At 36.4% G+C, this 14,592-nt stretch overlaps 1 protein-coding gene across 1 annotated transcript in view; it reads right to left on the reverse strand.

The window, feature by feature from the left end:
• LOC140166302 (uncharacterized) overlaps nucleotides 1-3,512 on the reverse strand; it is a 43,128-nt gene extending 39,616 nt beyond the window's left edge. Inside the window, exon 1 of the mRNA XM_072189719.1 lies at nucleotides 3,273-3,512. Within this exon, the coding sequence (XP_072045820.1) occupies nucleotides 3,273-3,336 (64 nt within the window). The 5' untranslated portion in view covers nucleotides 3,337-3,512. The remainder of the gene's footprint in view (nucleotides 1-3,272) is intronic.
• Between the last annotated feature and the right edge of the window lie 11,080 nt (nucleotides 3,513-14,592).

Here is a 14,592-nt window from a genome sequence, read left to right on the forward strand (position 1 = left end):
TTTGGTACTTTAGGTTGAGTGTTTTTCTGATTAAGATCTTATCTTTAAGATATTGGTTTTGTTTTTTGTGTTGGGATACTTTTTGTGTGCAGTATACGATTTTTTTTTCAGGCCTGTCACCATTATTGAAAATGCATTGCAGAATGTGTCAACATTGCTGTGCATGACGAAAATGTGAGTAAGTAAGCAACATATACCGTACATTGTATACGATATTGAAGGCATCAAACACTCAGTAGCAATCCAAAATGATACAGGAGTAAGCTATAAGTTTTATGAATTTTGATCATGAGACATATAAAATGTGATTTTGTAATCCCATTTGAAATTCACACTCCCTGTGTGGGAGATTAAGTCCATGACTTCCATAGGGGCTGTATGGACTTCAACCGGAATATCCCATGAAACATTGCATTCAGACTTCCATCGCGTTGCCTGCTACATCTTCTCTTTCATACATGTTACTTTATAATTCCTTCATTTCTCGCATTGGGCGCCAATCCTGGTGACAATAGAAAACAATTCTAAACCATCTAAATTGTCCTTTACTTCATGCGTTACTTACAGTCAGGTGTTTGATGATGTGCCCATTACACTCTCTTGTAGTCTTGAATTGATCAAATTTGTGCTTCTCTTTTAAATATCATCATTTTCCTATAACCTTTGCCTTGTCACTCCTATATGTAAAATTGTTGCAAAGTCATTGCAATTTTCCCTTTAATATTTGTGTTATTTACTTTCTACAAATTACTTTTCCTTATTTTTCTATCTCATTTACTTGATTTCTTCGTTTGTTTTTCTTCGATTATCTTTTCTTATCTTTATTTCACATTCTGTGTCTCTTTTTGTGAATCTGGCAGACAGGGGCGTAGCAAGAGCACCAGGGGCCCATGGACAAGGATCAGTACGGGCCTTTTTAACCAGAGCGGGATTTAGCCTACCTTATGGGGGCCCTGGGCCAGGCCAAAATTTGAAGGCCCCAAACTCACGTGCCGAGAAAGGCACGTGCACTCATGTCAGTGGCCAAGTTTTGGTAGGCCTATAAGGGGGGACTAAGGGAGACTAACATATTTTGTTCAATTCAATTTCAGACTATTTTGGCCCCAGATCAACATGACTTTTGCTACTTGAATTTGCGGGAAGCGCCGAAAAGTTTACAATTTTGCTCTATTTTGACCAAAAACATGTTGTTATTAGGGTTAAAAGAAAGATACAGAGGGCAATTTTGGGGCCCCGAATTTTGGGGGCCCTGGACCCGGGCCCATCTGGCCCAATGGTATAAAAAATCCTGCCCTGCTCTCCATTATCAGCCCTTATTTAATTATCGCTTTTCTGCTTGGGGCCTCTGAACCCTCGGGGCCCATGGACTTCGTCCACCCTGTCCCCCCGCTTGCTACGCGCCTGCTGGCAGACAACTGATAATGCTTCTTTGTTTCAATTTTTTTTACATCCATTTTATTGTGTCACCTTAAAGGTATAATATACGAATGATCTGATCAATATTTCTTTTTACGCCACTGTTAATGAATGAACAATTAATTAGCCGTGTTCAGAGGATCTAGCAGGTAAGAACGTAGTTACCTACTTGCGTATTAGTTAGGCTATAGTGTCTCTGTAGAAGAGAGTTAGTCTCTGTTAGTAACCTACAATTTAACAACTCAAAAGCACTCTAACAACCCCAACCCCAACCCCAACATTATTGGCAACAACATATATTTTTAGTAAGCGTTCAGTGTACTTGCAACCGATTATTGTTGATAGTAAAATGGAACCGGTAGTAATTACCGTGTAGACGTGCGCGTTCTTGAAGAATTAGAAACTAATAAAAGTAGCTCGTCGTAGGCAAATTTACCATCGATAGTACATGTAAGTTACCGCCTAAAAATGGTTAATGTGTATAGTATTGTCAATCAAGTGATAATGTCTGCGGGGTATTGAGTAAGAGCGAAGATGTACACCAATGATGTGAAACTGTTGACTATTCTTAGACAATCCTCGGGGGTCTGAAAAGTTTGTCACAAAATCGCCCGTTGTCACCGTATCTGAATAGGGTTTTTTTTAATGTATATTAAGTACATAGTAATTTAGGTACATCTCTCACTCATAAAAAAGAGTTGTCACAAATCCCACCAAATCCAACCCCCACCCCCCCAAAAAAAACAGGTCTGATTGACAAGGTTTGAGTAAAAGACTGCATGCAAGACATTTATAATATTATGTTTTGATTTACTTAATTTACAATTAGTATACACTATTTAATAAGTGACCGATAAAAAGTATATTACCAACAGTTGTACTGAAAACTAGACTATTACAGGGACAATAAATGCTCTCTTTTTGTGAATCTTCCTTCGTAATAACTATCTTCCATTTATCCGCGTTTCAAAAATGCGATACGTAATCTATTGCTCCTCCAGGATTTAATAGCTCCATGATTATAACAATGTCTCTACTGAGCAATGTACAAACATTGATGTAAGCATCTTTAAATCGTCTTTCGTAACAACTATCTTCCATTGCGTTACAAGACTAAATTTAGTAAGTCAACAATCTATACTGCGCAATGTAAAAACATAAATGCAAACATCTTCCAGCGTGTTGGACGTTGAACAAGTGAAACGCACCATGAGTATGTATATACATTTAGACTCTGTATAATTGAGTATGTAACGGATCAATTTATGTAACACGCAAAGCAACGGGTAGTACGTTTGCTCTTACAGACGCTGGAAAACAGCTCTTTGACAGGTCATTTCGAATATTAATTTGTTCATCTTTTTAAATTATTGCTATATGTGTGCTTCTAAGAATGATTCTGTTGACGACGTACTCGTACTTGTAGTTCTTAAAGTAGTTCTTGAAGCACCGTATTGTTTTCCTTATATTGTATAATTGGGACACAACCACGTGATGCTGTAACTGAAATGTTTAAATTCCGTATTCAGTACTATTCACTACAATGAAATAACTTCTCCTTTTTACACTGCCAAAGCTAGACATCGTTGTTGATATATGGATAGTACATGTAAAGACTCAAATCAATTATCAAAAACGTGCAGGTTTCCGACTCATAATAATAATTAAACAATAATTTTTCACAAATAAAACACACATCTTCACCATACATCTACATCCCTCCACACCAACAATCATTCCCCCACCTCCATACACACCAACAAAAAAGCAGCATGTTATTCTAAAATGAAATCGTCAAACATTACAAATTATGAAGTATGCACGAGAATAACAATCATATGTGTCTTTACACTCACCATCGATTCCATTGGCCGAAATGACGAACACAGTTGATATCAGCAAAAAGTAGAGAAACTTCATTTTGCGTGTGTCCTATCTTCCACTCCAATTCAGAATGCTTCCGTTGGTCACTATACCCCGAGATGTATCGTGTTCAATGCTTCCATACGCCCATTTGTTATTGTTGATTCATTACTTAATTCACAATTAAATTTCACCAGCTCCGCATGTTTCTTTAAGTTCATTCGTCCATCGTTGGCGTCCTATACAAATCAAAAGATATTATTGCTTATTGACAATATTATTTCAAGCATTTCTGTTGCTATCTTTGCCTTTAGGTTAATCAAGACAGAATACTGTACGTTATAGTCGCTGGCTGCGATGAGCGATTTAAAATTAACAAATGCGCTCGATTGTTTCTTGCTCCAATGGAAAAAACAATTCACTTCATTAGCCAACAGGCAATCGATAATCGCTACTAACGTCAGGAGTATTATTCAGTTTGAATTGTAAAGTGAGCGATGCCCTTGACTTTCATTCAATTTAGTTTATATCATTCCATTGTTTACTTTTTCACCACAAGAAGGAAATGTCCTGTGATAAAAAGAAAGTGCAGTAGATATTCAAATAAAATAATAGCTTAATAATGAACCGTGTTTTCAATGAGGTGCCTCAGGGACTCTCTCATTACGCACGGTGATAGATTGTAATTAAAGAGACCGTGATTTAGGCTATATTGCTTTTTCAACGGCGGTAGTAATTTAGCTTTTTAAGTGAGTAAATGAAATGAACCCATGAGAAAACATCAGCTATACACGTATTACAATATTACTTACATTGTTATTATTTCTGTTGTATAACGTATATGTTGAAAATTAAAGAGAGTACACACTTTTTGAATTATTATCCTTATCAATGATTCGGGGTTATTCAAGCAAAGCAAAATCACGCCACTTTTAAGCAAGGTCTGTAAGTGGAATATCTTATCAACTACTATACTGTCTTAAAGTTGGTCTTAAGGTTATACGAGGTATTGTTGGTCGAAGCAGCCAAAAATAACACTTTGGTGTTTTGCAAAAGTTTATTCTACAAATCATATACTTTGAAAACTTGCTTAATTTATTGTTGTTAATGAGTTATGTACGTTTTACAAAAGTGTTGTTGTTTCAGCCCTCTTTACAACATAACTCAAGAACCACAGGACCTACAAAATTATTACAGAATTGAGCAATGCAATTTTTGCTAAAGCTCGCTACCATTCGCAAGATGCTGTGAACTACATTTTTTTGCTGCTCCGACCAACAATACATCGTATACCCTTAAAGCCTTAATGTACGATTTCCGTCAAATGTTAATTTTGTTATTCTTTATTCAAAATGTTAAAATAATATTAGTAATAACTGACGGGAAGGGTTGCTGTCCACTTCAAGTTGAAATAACAAGGTTAAGTGAAAGAAACCCCACTGGTTATTTTGACCATTTAACATGCAGTTCTATGGGAGGACATATTATCATAATTTTAAAATTATGATAATATGTCGAACTTTGCTCTGTTGACCTACACAGACAACAAATTTGGCCGATTCCATTTAGGTGCAAGTTGGGACATGTGTAAACATTACAAATATGCAAAAAAAATCAGGTTTGAAAAAAATTAACCAATTTCATATTATACGATCGTACATTATGGCTTTAACTGATCAACTCTCACACTCCTCGTCTGTTTCCTGCTGGAAATTGACGTTGGTGGCGTTTTGGAGTAGAGTAATTGGTCATAAATGTGGGGCAGGAAGTGGTTGTCCTCGTCTCGGTTGAAAGCGTTGGCCCTCTTTTGCCGGTTCAAGATGGCTTCCTACCCTACATTTATGACCAAATGGCAATTACTCCACTCCAAAACGCCACCAATGTCAAGTTCCAGCAGGAAACAGACTAGGAGTGTGAGAGTTGATCATTCAATTTGAGAAAGTACTACGGTGTAGTACGAAACGTCAATGAGGCAAGTTTAAGATCTTTATACCGTAGTATTTTTGGATTTGTACAGAAGAACATTTGCAAATTATGAATTATGAACAATCCTGATGAATTTATTTACGGAACTGAATATAATATTTTCCCAAAATTTTGACGTCACAGATGGATTTGTCTAGTGTTTCTAATTCTAATATGTAGGGACTTAATATCTGAATATGACATTCTGTCAAAATTGCTCTGTTGACCTAACAAAAACAACGAATTTGGCCGATTCCATTTAGGTGGAAGTTGGGAAATGTGTAACCATTACAGCTTTGCCAAAAACTCAAGAACCTATAATTATTATGGCTTTAATTGATTTGGACGAGAAATACCCAAAAAAATGAGCCCCTTATGTCAGCGGCCGAGTATAAGTGTAGTTCGGAACCTCTGTGGAAGATACACATTGAAAGACATAAGCAGCATCTCATCAGCACCAACAAGGGGGGTAGGGTGGGTCCGCCTTGATTTTTCTTTGTTTCATTGTTGTTAATTCAACTTCCGACAAACTAGTCCAATAGCGAACCAACATGAATGTCCGTATCTTGACATGCGTTACAATATCGCTTGGAACAAGGCTTATATGCATTCATTCATCTGCTAAAAACACACACCACCACACCACCAACAAAATGCATCACTTCTGTAGTTGTTATGATATTTGTTGGTTTGCATACAAACCAATCAAATGAGTTTGCGCCAAGTACAGGGTGTATCAAAATTAAGTATACAGTTTGAAAAATGCCGCTAGATTAAAAAGCATGAGGCCTTTGGTCAAAATTCTCTAGTTGATAACTTAATCAACATCTTGTCCTCCTACAGCTGGAAAATCACTGGCGTGTGACCATTAATAAGGATATGGTGGCTACTTTTGTGAGCCGAGTACAAAAAGCAGTTGTGCGAAGTCAATAAGGTTTAAATGCCCGGTGCTTGTTATTGTTATGCAGCCAAGAGAAACATGCAGGTATACAGATCATTTTGTCCTCATTGTTAGGGTTCCAATCCTGTGCATGTGTGAGTTACATAACACGTGACTTTTGGTAAATCCGGGCAACTATCTCCTTACATATGTTTTACTTGACAAGGAGAATAGCAACATTAAAATGGATAATCCACAGTACACGCCAGAGCAAAGGGGCTGCCTTGTTGAAGTGTACCATCGCACCCAGAGTCTAGCAGAAGTCCTTCGGAGATTCCGTCAGCATACCCAAATGCACGTCCCCTGCACGTGGCGCCATTTACAAAAATGTTGCGAAGTATCAGATAACTGGGACGAGTCCTAATCTGAACAAAGAACATTGTGGTCGCCCCCGAACTGGAAGATCTGTTGCTAATATCCTAGCAGTCCGTTGTTACCGCCTGCAGAGTGTTCTCTGCAGGCGGTGCAAGCAGGATGTCAAATTAGCTGCCATCGAAATGGACTTGGAATACCATCTGCAACCTTTAACAGAATAACTTATGACTTGCGATCTCATCCCTATCAGACGATAAGGAGACATCAACTTCAGCAAGCAGATCACCAACGTCGCACTGTGTTCTGTCAGTGGCGTCTTGCCCGTCCTCTACGTTTCCTGGAAGAATTCATCATTGGCGATGAAGAAGAGTTTGCATTAAATGTTTTCACAAGTCCTCCTGCAGACCTTGATGAACTTCAAAGACGCATAATTGCACAAGTTGACATTCTCAGGCAGGACAGACCTCTTATTAGACGTGGCGTGAACGCCATGTTGAGAAGAGCCGAAATCTGCATACAGAAGAATTGTGGGCATGTGGAAGACTACGACTAAAACTGTCAATAACTGTAAACAGTAAAGAAAGTGGTGAGACTTTTTTGTGATTTGTATGGTTTTTAAAAATTTTAATTGACTTCGCGCAACTGCTTTTTGTACTCGGTTCACAAAAGTAGCTACCAAATCCTTATAATTGGTCACACGCCAGTGATTTTTCAGCTATAGGAGGACAAGATGTTGATTAAGTTATCAAGTAGAGAAATTTGACCACAGACCTCATACTTATTAATCTAGCAGCATTTTTCAAACTGTATACTTAATTTTGATACACCCTGTATAAGTAAAAGTATAAAAAAGATATTCTAATGTATCATAGATAGGGTTGCTGAATTCAGCTGCTGGAAATACTATATATTATATACAATTTGAAAGGACTCTTGGAAGATGGACGTATCCTGATGATGCTACGTAGAAGACGCTTGTTTTTAAGAATAAATCTTCACATTTGCTTTAAGGGTACATGATGTAAAGAAAAAAAAATCATTTGCATTATCTTAATCAATATATTATTGAAAAATAACACTTTGATGTTCTGCAATAGTTCATTCTACAAACCATGTACAAAAGTGTTGTTGTTTCAGCCCACTTTACAACATAACTCAAGAACCACATGACCTACAAAACTATAACTGTGATATTTGAATTCTTCTACACACTCGCTATGGAATGATCAATGCAATTTTTAACACTGCTCACTACCATTCGCAAGATGCTGTGAACTACCAAATCGCAACAGTTTAAAATAGTTTCTAACCTTAATGCACAATTTGTCCATAAAACTCTATATACATCTCGATATCAAAATTGTGTTGACCACAGATAACTGAAACATTCTTGGATGATTGAATAAAATTTGCGTCCACAATAAAGGCACGAGACCAGTTCATAATTTATGGATTTTTTTAAAACTAAAAAAGCATCCGCCTCAGGCGAGTATATATAAAACTGTATAAAATGGTCAGGGTCAAAGTGATTTGTGTTGATAGACCACGCTCGTTCACGTTAAAATACATAACATCATCAACAATGCTTAAAAATATAAAAGGTAAACAGAAAGGCGCCATCTTATTTTGAAAAGAATCATCAAAATTGCAGTAGAAAAATCAAACATGCAACATGTAAAATATTCCAATTGTTTATAAATTGCCTAAAAGTGAAGGATAAATCACTAAAACTGTCCTTAGGTATTTTTGAAATGAAAAAATTGGCAAAAAAGAGAGGAAAACAGCAGATTGACAAAGTTGAAGCACAATAGAGGTTATCCGTGTTCTATAAGCTGCATACCCTATCAGCGACTGCTATACCTTATTTAGGACTTTTAAAAGAAGTACCTGCATGTGCAACCATGACTGTTTGAAAATAGCCCGCCAAAGTCATGCCGGTAACTCCGAGGTCGTGCATTGAATTGGTTTGAATAAGGAAGCTTATAGACTACTGGAACCTGCGCCTTTTCTTAGAAGTCACACATGAGTAAAGTGGATAACCTCTATTCAAATACATGTTGCTAATTTCTCTACTTAGGTAGAGAAATAAGAGATTTATGTTAAATGTCTTATTTTGTCTTTAATACACGGCTTTCGGCTGAAACTAGCAGACTATGTTAGCACATCTGACAATATCAAACGTACCAAAAGCTGAATTAAGTTAAGATATTTATACCATCAGAAACCTTGGACTACACAACAGGGCGTCCCATAAAAAGCGGAATCCAACAAAGATGGTGATATTTCAAAATGTATTTTCAACTATTACTATGTAAAACCCTATTTTTAGCTATAACTTGAAGGAAACCAGAGTTCATTTGATAAAATCATTTTAAAGCTATGACCTCGAATAGTTTTCGTGTGGCGCAGACTACGTGCATCCATATGTGTTAAAAAGACCCACTAACCGCTAAATTGGGATATCCAACTAGATTGCCCCGCAGGGCAACAAAGAACCAATAACCGCAAAATATGTATACATCCAAGAAGCTTAAACTATACATTAGCCCCTGATAGAGGGCAGGGCTTGAAGAATGAGGAAATTATGGAACTCACTTGGAGTGTTTAGTCGTCGTATGGCCTTGATGTTTTTATTTACAAAAATATCAACGCCGCAGGCCGGAGACTCCCATATGACAACTAAACACTCCAAGTGATTTCCGATATAGAAGGGCCCCGCAGGACAAAAAAGCTCAGTGACCTTGACACCATAGAAATGTGAGGACATGTTTTGCTTTACAAATACACCCTATACACATACATACAACTTGTTTTTGTAGTATGCCATTTAAAAAAACACAGTGCAGAAATTACATAATAAGCATGAAAATTCAAAATTCAATAGGAAAGAACAGTTGAAAGCAAAAATACAGCAAAAAATTACATTTATGAATACAAGTATGTCTTTAAGCACTTTTTTAAAACCAGGTAGTGGATTGGCATTGCGCATGAGAAAAGGCTTGACATTCCAGAGTGTTGTAGGAGAAAGCCTTGTCAGCTGCTGACTTTTTAAGACACTTAAAAGTGTCCGGTTGTGAATTCTCGGCACTGAGATCATATCTTCAAATCAGTGTTTTTTATCAAATGAGCTCTGGGATTCGGCAAATTATACAGTCAAGCCACTCTGTGACTCTATATCTAAAATGACTCCACATTGGGAGTCATCTGACCCCATCTGAATCCCTTAAAGAGTCATAATTTGTTGACTCTGCTGAAGAGTCACCGTTGATGACTCTACACCGTGACTCCCAATATGGAGTAATTTTAGACATAGAGTCACGCAGTGGCTGGACTCTGCTTCCAGAGTAACCCAGACTCCACTTATAGAGTCACCCGGCTCCATTACAGGGTCACTTTGACATTCTAACTCCAGGTAGGAAAGCTTATTATTATTAGCTTTACCTCACCGTCAGTTTAAAATTCTCCTGTGGAATCCAGCTCAAGATGAAGTTAGCTTACAGGTTGAAAATACCACATCACACTGATCAAAGACCAATACATGATACACGGTGCGAATGATCAACATGCTGAACAGCAGTAAATAGCAGCAGCATAATGCAAAATGGCCGCTACCTCAACAATACACGTGTACCGCGTCGATGACTCTAAATGTAGAGTCAATTGACTCCACAGGTCAGAGTCAATTGAATCTGTAGTTGAAGTCGGAAATAACTACCACGTCGTGCACGACTCCGCAGGTAGAATCAATTGACTCTCTTCCCAGCAAACATAAAAACGTTTTAAAAGCGTTTTAAATCAGTTATATTTTGGTTTTTGGTTTAGGTAAATTAGATTATCAGAAAAACGTTTTATACCCTTAATATAACCTTTATATAACCCGACATTTAAACGTTTTCGGACAACTTTTTGTAACCTTTTGCGAATGATGTCGAAATCGTTTTGTGTTAGCTGGGTTGTGACAGTCAGGCGACTCCTTTTGAGAGACAGTGCTAGTTTACTCCACTTTGAGAGTCACTTGACTCCATTCTGGCTGTCAGTGGGAAAAGAATGATGATTGAAACACATTTCAAAATATCACTACATTCGTTTGCCAACAAACCTCTCCAAATTTGAATTTTTATGTATGGCGTTTTGTCGTCGAGTATTATTATCATTATCCTATACAATATTTACAAGTTCCCTAGATGTTGCACAAGCTACGGTTATTACATTACAACATTAATGAATGTTGCGTAAAATAAATCAATAAAGTGAATGTTTTCTTTAATGTTTCTTAATTTGATATGTTTTCGCCTCATGTTATTACAATGTACGAATGAGATGCCTCATGACCTGGGAACACTAAACAAGCTGTATCAAATGATTTGTACGAACTACCCATCAGCTTCCAGTGTTTAGGGACACGACTACCATATCAAAATGCAAAATAGGAGCTACCTTATAGACAAGAGGTAAATAACAGGAAACCGGGTGGGCAATTGCCCGCCCAATTAATTATTTTGCAACACCCAGTAAATTTAACTTGCCCATTGCCCGAACATGCCCTCCAGTAATTTTTTTTTTGCCCACAAAAATGGGCACCATAATTATAATTTCTCATAAAACTAATGTAGTACAATGATGAAATCAACTGTTGCTATTTCGAAATTGATGTTGACTTTTCCATAACATTTGTCAATTTATTCAGTAAATACTTCGGAGCAGGAATAAATATCAGCAGGTCCTACATATATATATATCATTATATTTATTTCCTTCTTAATATTATTTTCAGCAATTTCTACACAAAAAATAAATTTGAAATCTTGAATGAGCTGTTTATCTAAACTTAATAGATTTGAAACAAGATTTGAAACTTTTATTTCAAGTCTTTGAACATGCTAATTTGAAAATAGCTCATACATGTACATGTAGTATCAATTATGATAATTCCTAGTAATCGATCTACACCTTAAATGTTAAAAGAATACATTGCATATATTTGTTCTACTTTTTATACCTAAAGATAGTGCCCCCTCTCGGCTTGCCAAACATCCCCCTTCGGCTGGCCAAAATCGCTCCTCAATTTAACCCTCCCAGGCCTCTGGTCTGGAACAAAAAGTGATGCATAAAAAAGCCTATGCAGAAATATGCAACTTAGGTGCCAACTTTAAGTACAAGATAATTGATAGCCTGATTGATAGAGTAGTTTTTGGATTCTACCAAAATGTCTTAGGGGGGATCTTGGGAACCATTGATGTACAAATCAAGCTTACAATTGCCTACAGGTGCTGTACCATCGCAAATACGTAACCATGGTAACATGTTCAACTTGATGCAAAACAGAATAAAGAAATGAATGCATGAAGTTCAGGTGTAACTACAAACTCCGTATTATCTATTTTTAAATGTTTGTTTAGTTTTGCTTTTTCAATATAATTAATTTGTATGGTAAAAAGTAGTCATGTTTTATATGTAAAGAAATGAATGAATGTTCCCATGTAGAATTACACACATTGGTAAAGTACTATAAATAATAATGTTTGGGTTTATTTGTGAAGATTGTGTTTTGTCTGTTCAGCCGTCATCAAAATAATCCAATTATTTGGTAGATTGTAGACATTTGAAATCAATGTTAGCAGGTGCCTATTCATACGGATGTTTTATTTGTGAAATCGGCGTTTCCATGTCTGCTTAGTTTTCTTCAATATCATAAATATGATATAATTAAATTGTAAGTAAACATTTCAAAGTGATTTTTACATGAAGATTAGATTAATGGTAAAAATAGTTATATTTTATATGTAAAGATATGAATGCATGCAAGTCCCCAGGTGTAATTACAAAGACGTGGCTATACGACACTGCCAATCATGTTGCTCTGCCCAAGGGCTAGCAAAAGGTAAATCCGGTCCTGGATGAAAGTTATCCCCTGGTTGGAAATACCGGGGCAAAATTTGACAAAAGTTGTAATGTGCATCTCGCCTTTGGCTCGGGTTTTAGGCCCTATATTTTATAATTATTGCACTGGCAATAAGGCAAATTAATCAAAAAGAAATGTTTCTGAAGTTAAAGTTGTTCATGATTTAGGTTTCACAAATTTCAGACATGTTTTATGTTTCAGTGAGAAATATAACCATTTATGTAATTTCATTCATACACAAAAGTTTCAGTTTTCTATATTGGCGTTTTGTTAGACTATGCCATTGGCTTATAGTCGATTTTTAATCAATAAAAATATGTTAATAAATCATGATGAACGCATTCAGTGGAACTGGATGAATGTTATAAAAGGTTATAATTAGGGATGACCATCATAATTTCATGTTGCCCCTTTTGCTACAAAAGATTGTTTTCTGGAAAGAACTCATCAACAGAAGTATTTTGGTGGTCAAATGGTCAAAATCGGTCAAAACTTTTCGAATTATGAATTTTCAAAGTTTCCCATTCTGACCGGTCATTGAACGAAATAAATTGACAAAGTCTAAATATAGCACTGTGAGCAAAATTGGTATAAGCATATATTTCCCTTTTTTATATTTCTTTATTTTAATATATATGCAAACATGAAACAAGCATATTGTGAAAGTATCAAAGGGTTTCTTATGAAATGGCACTTTACTAGTCAATAGCATGAAGTATTTCTTCAAACCGAGGCACTGAAATCATGCTTTTAGAAAACATTTGCCAAAAATCATCCATAATGGCCAAAGTGGCACAAAATCAAAAGTCCAGGTGAACTTTTTTTCCACAACAATATACACTACACATATGAAAAATACTAATGTACTACAAGGGATTTTTAACATAGGAATCCAAACAATCAAGTACCAACATGCACAGCTTTGTCCTGATATCACTTCTGGGGTTTTAACAAAATGTTTAACCTCTATTGTGATTGGCAGCAGCATAAGGTATCTCTTTGATAGCTGATAATGCCCAGCCATTCAGCAAGTGGCTAATAACTGACCTTGATAGGCTTGAATGAATACTGTCATGTGCTACAAAACCATCACACTCCAGGGCCTGGTCAGTCCATATGCTACAGGAGCACAGTACTTTAACAATGGAGTGAAAGACTCATTATTGATTAGGCGCGTATTTTAAAAGTACAGCTCCTGTGCGTGTATAGCAGCAAGTCAGTGCAGATGGTATAAATATAAGAAAATGTTTAGGGTTGAGATCAGGTGAATAATACAACAAATGAGCATGAAACTTCACATTTATGTTCAGAAAGGTGTCTATTTAACATGATTCGAAAGGTGTTTGGAAATTCCAAAGGGAAGCTGGTGATTTAATTTTTAACTCGAGATCTACTTGTCCGTTTTTTTTCCTTTTTACAGAGGGTATGATAGAGGTAATAACAACAACTCTGCCAAATTACAGCTCAGTAGGTCAAGGTGTTCACCTGATCTTATTCATCTGAATATTTTGTGCCATTCTGAGCAGTGCTGCACTGGGCCACTGGCAATTAAGCGCACTGTGGCGATGGACCAATTTTGACTCACACTTACAGAAAAACCAAATAAGTTATGATGCTGTAATTTGCAGGATAGTTACAAAACATAATTGGCATTAACATCTCCAATTTTTACAGAAAAGTTATGAAAAATAAAAGAATGAGCTCAATTTAGAAATGTCTGTGCAAGCAGTGCACAGTTGAGCTCCCTGCATGTCTATGGGAGTGTTCTAATCAACTTGATGGTTCATTGGTCATCCCTATTATAATCCTTGGTATTTGTGCTGTATTATGGAAGATGCAGGTTAGTTAATAAAAACCAACAACTGATGGGTACCAAACATAGATACAGTCCGTATTCAAGTATTCGTAAAGCTGAATACGTAGGCTACATCAATATAATTTGAACGATGAGTTATTGAAGATCAATGGTGACTACCAACAAAAGCAGTTCAGTAATTAAAGGCTCAACAGTGATACCAACAAAAGCGTTACAAAATTGAAATATGAAGTAATTATGGAATATCGTGAAAGCTATGGTGAAAGATAAGTCAATTAACTTGTAATATACGGTAGGTATTTTTTATATGAAAAAATTTGCAAGAAGGAAAAAAGTGTTTATAAATGTGAAGCTCAAGCTCCATTTAATTACATG

This window comes from Amphiura filiformis, chromosome 12 (genome assembly GCF_039555335.1).
Source record: "Amphiura filiformis chromosome 12, Afil_fr2py, whole genome shotgun sequence".
Taxonomy (NCBI): Eukaryota; Metazoa; Echinodermata; class Ophiuroidea; order Amphilepidida; family Amphiuridae; genus Amphiura; species Amphiura filiformis.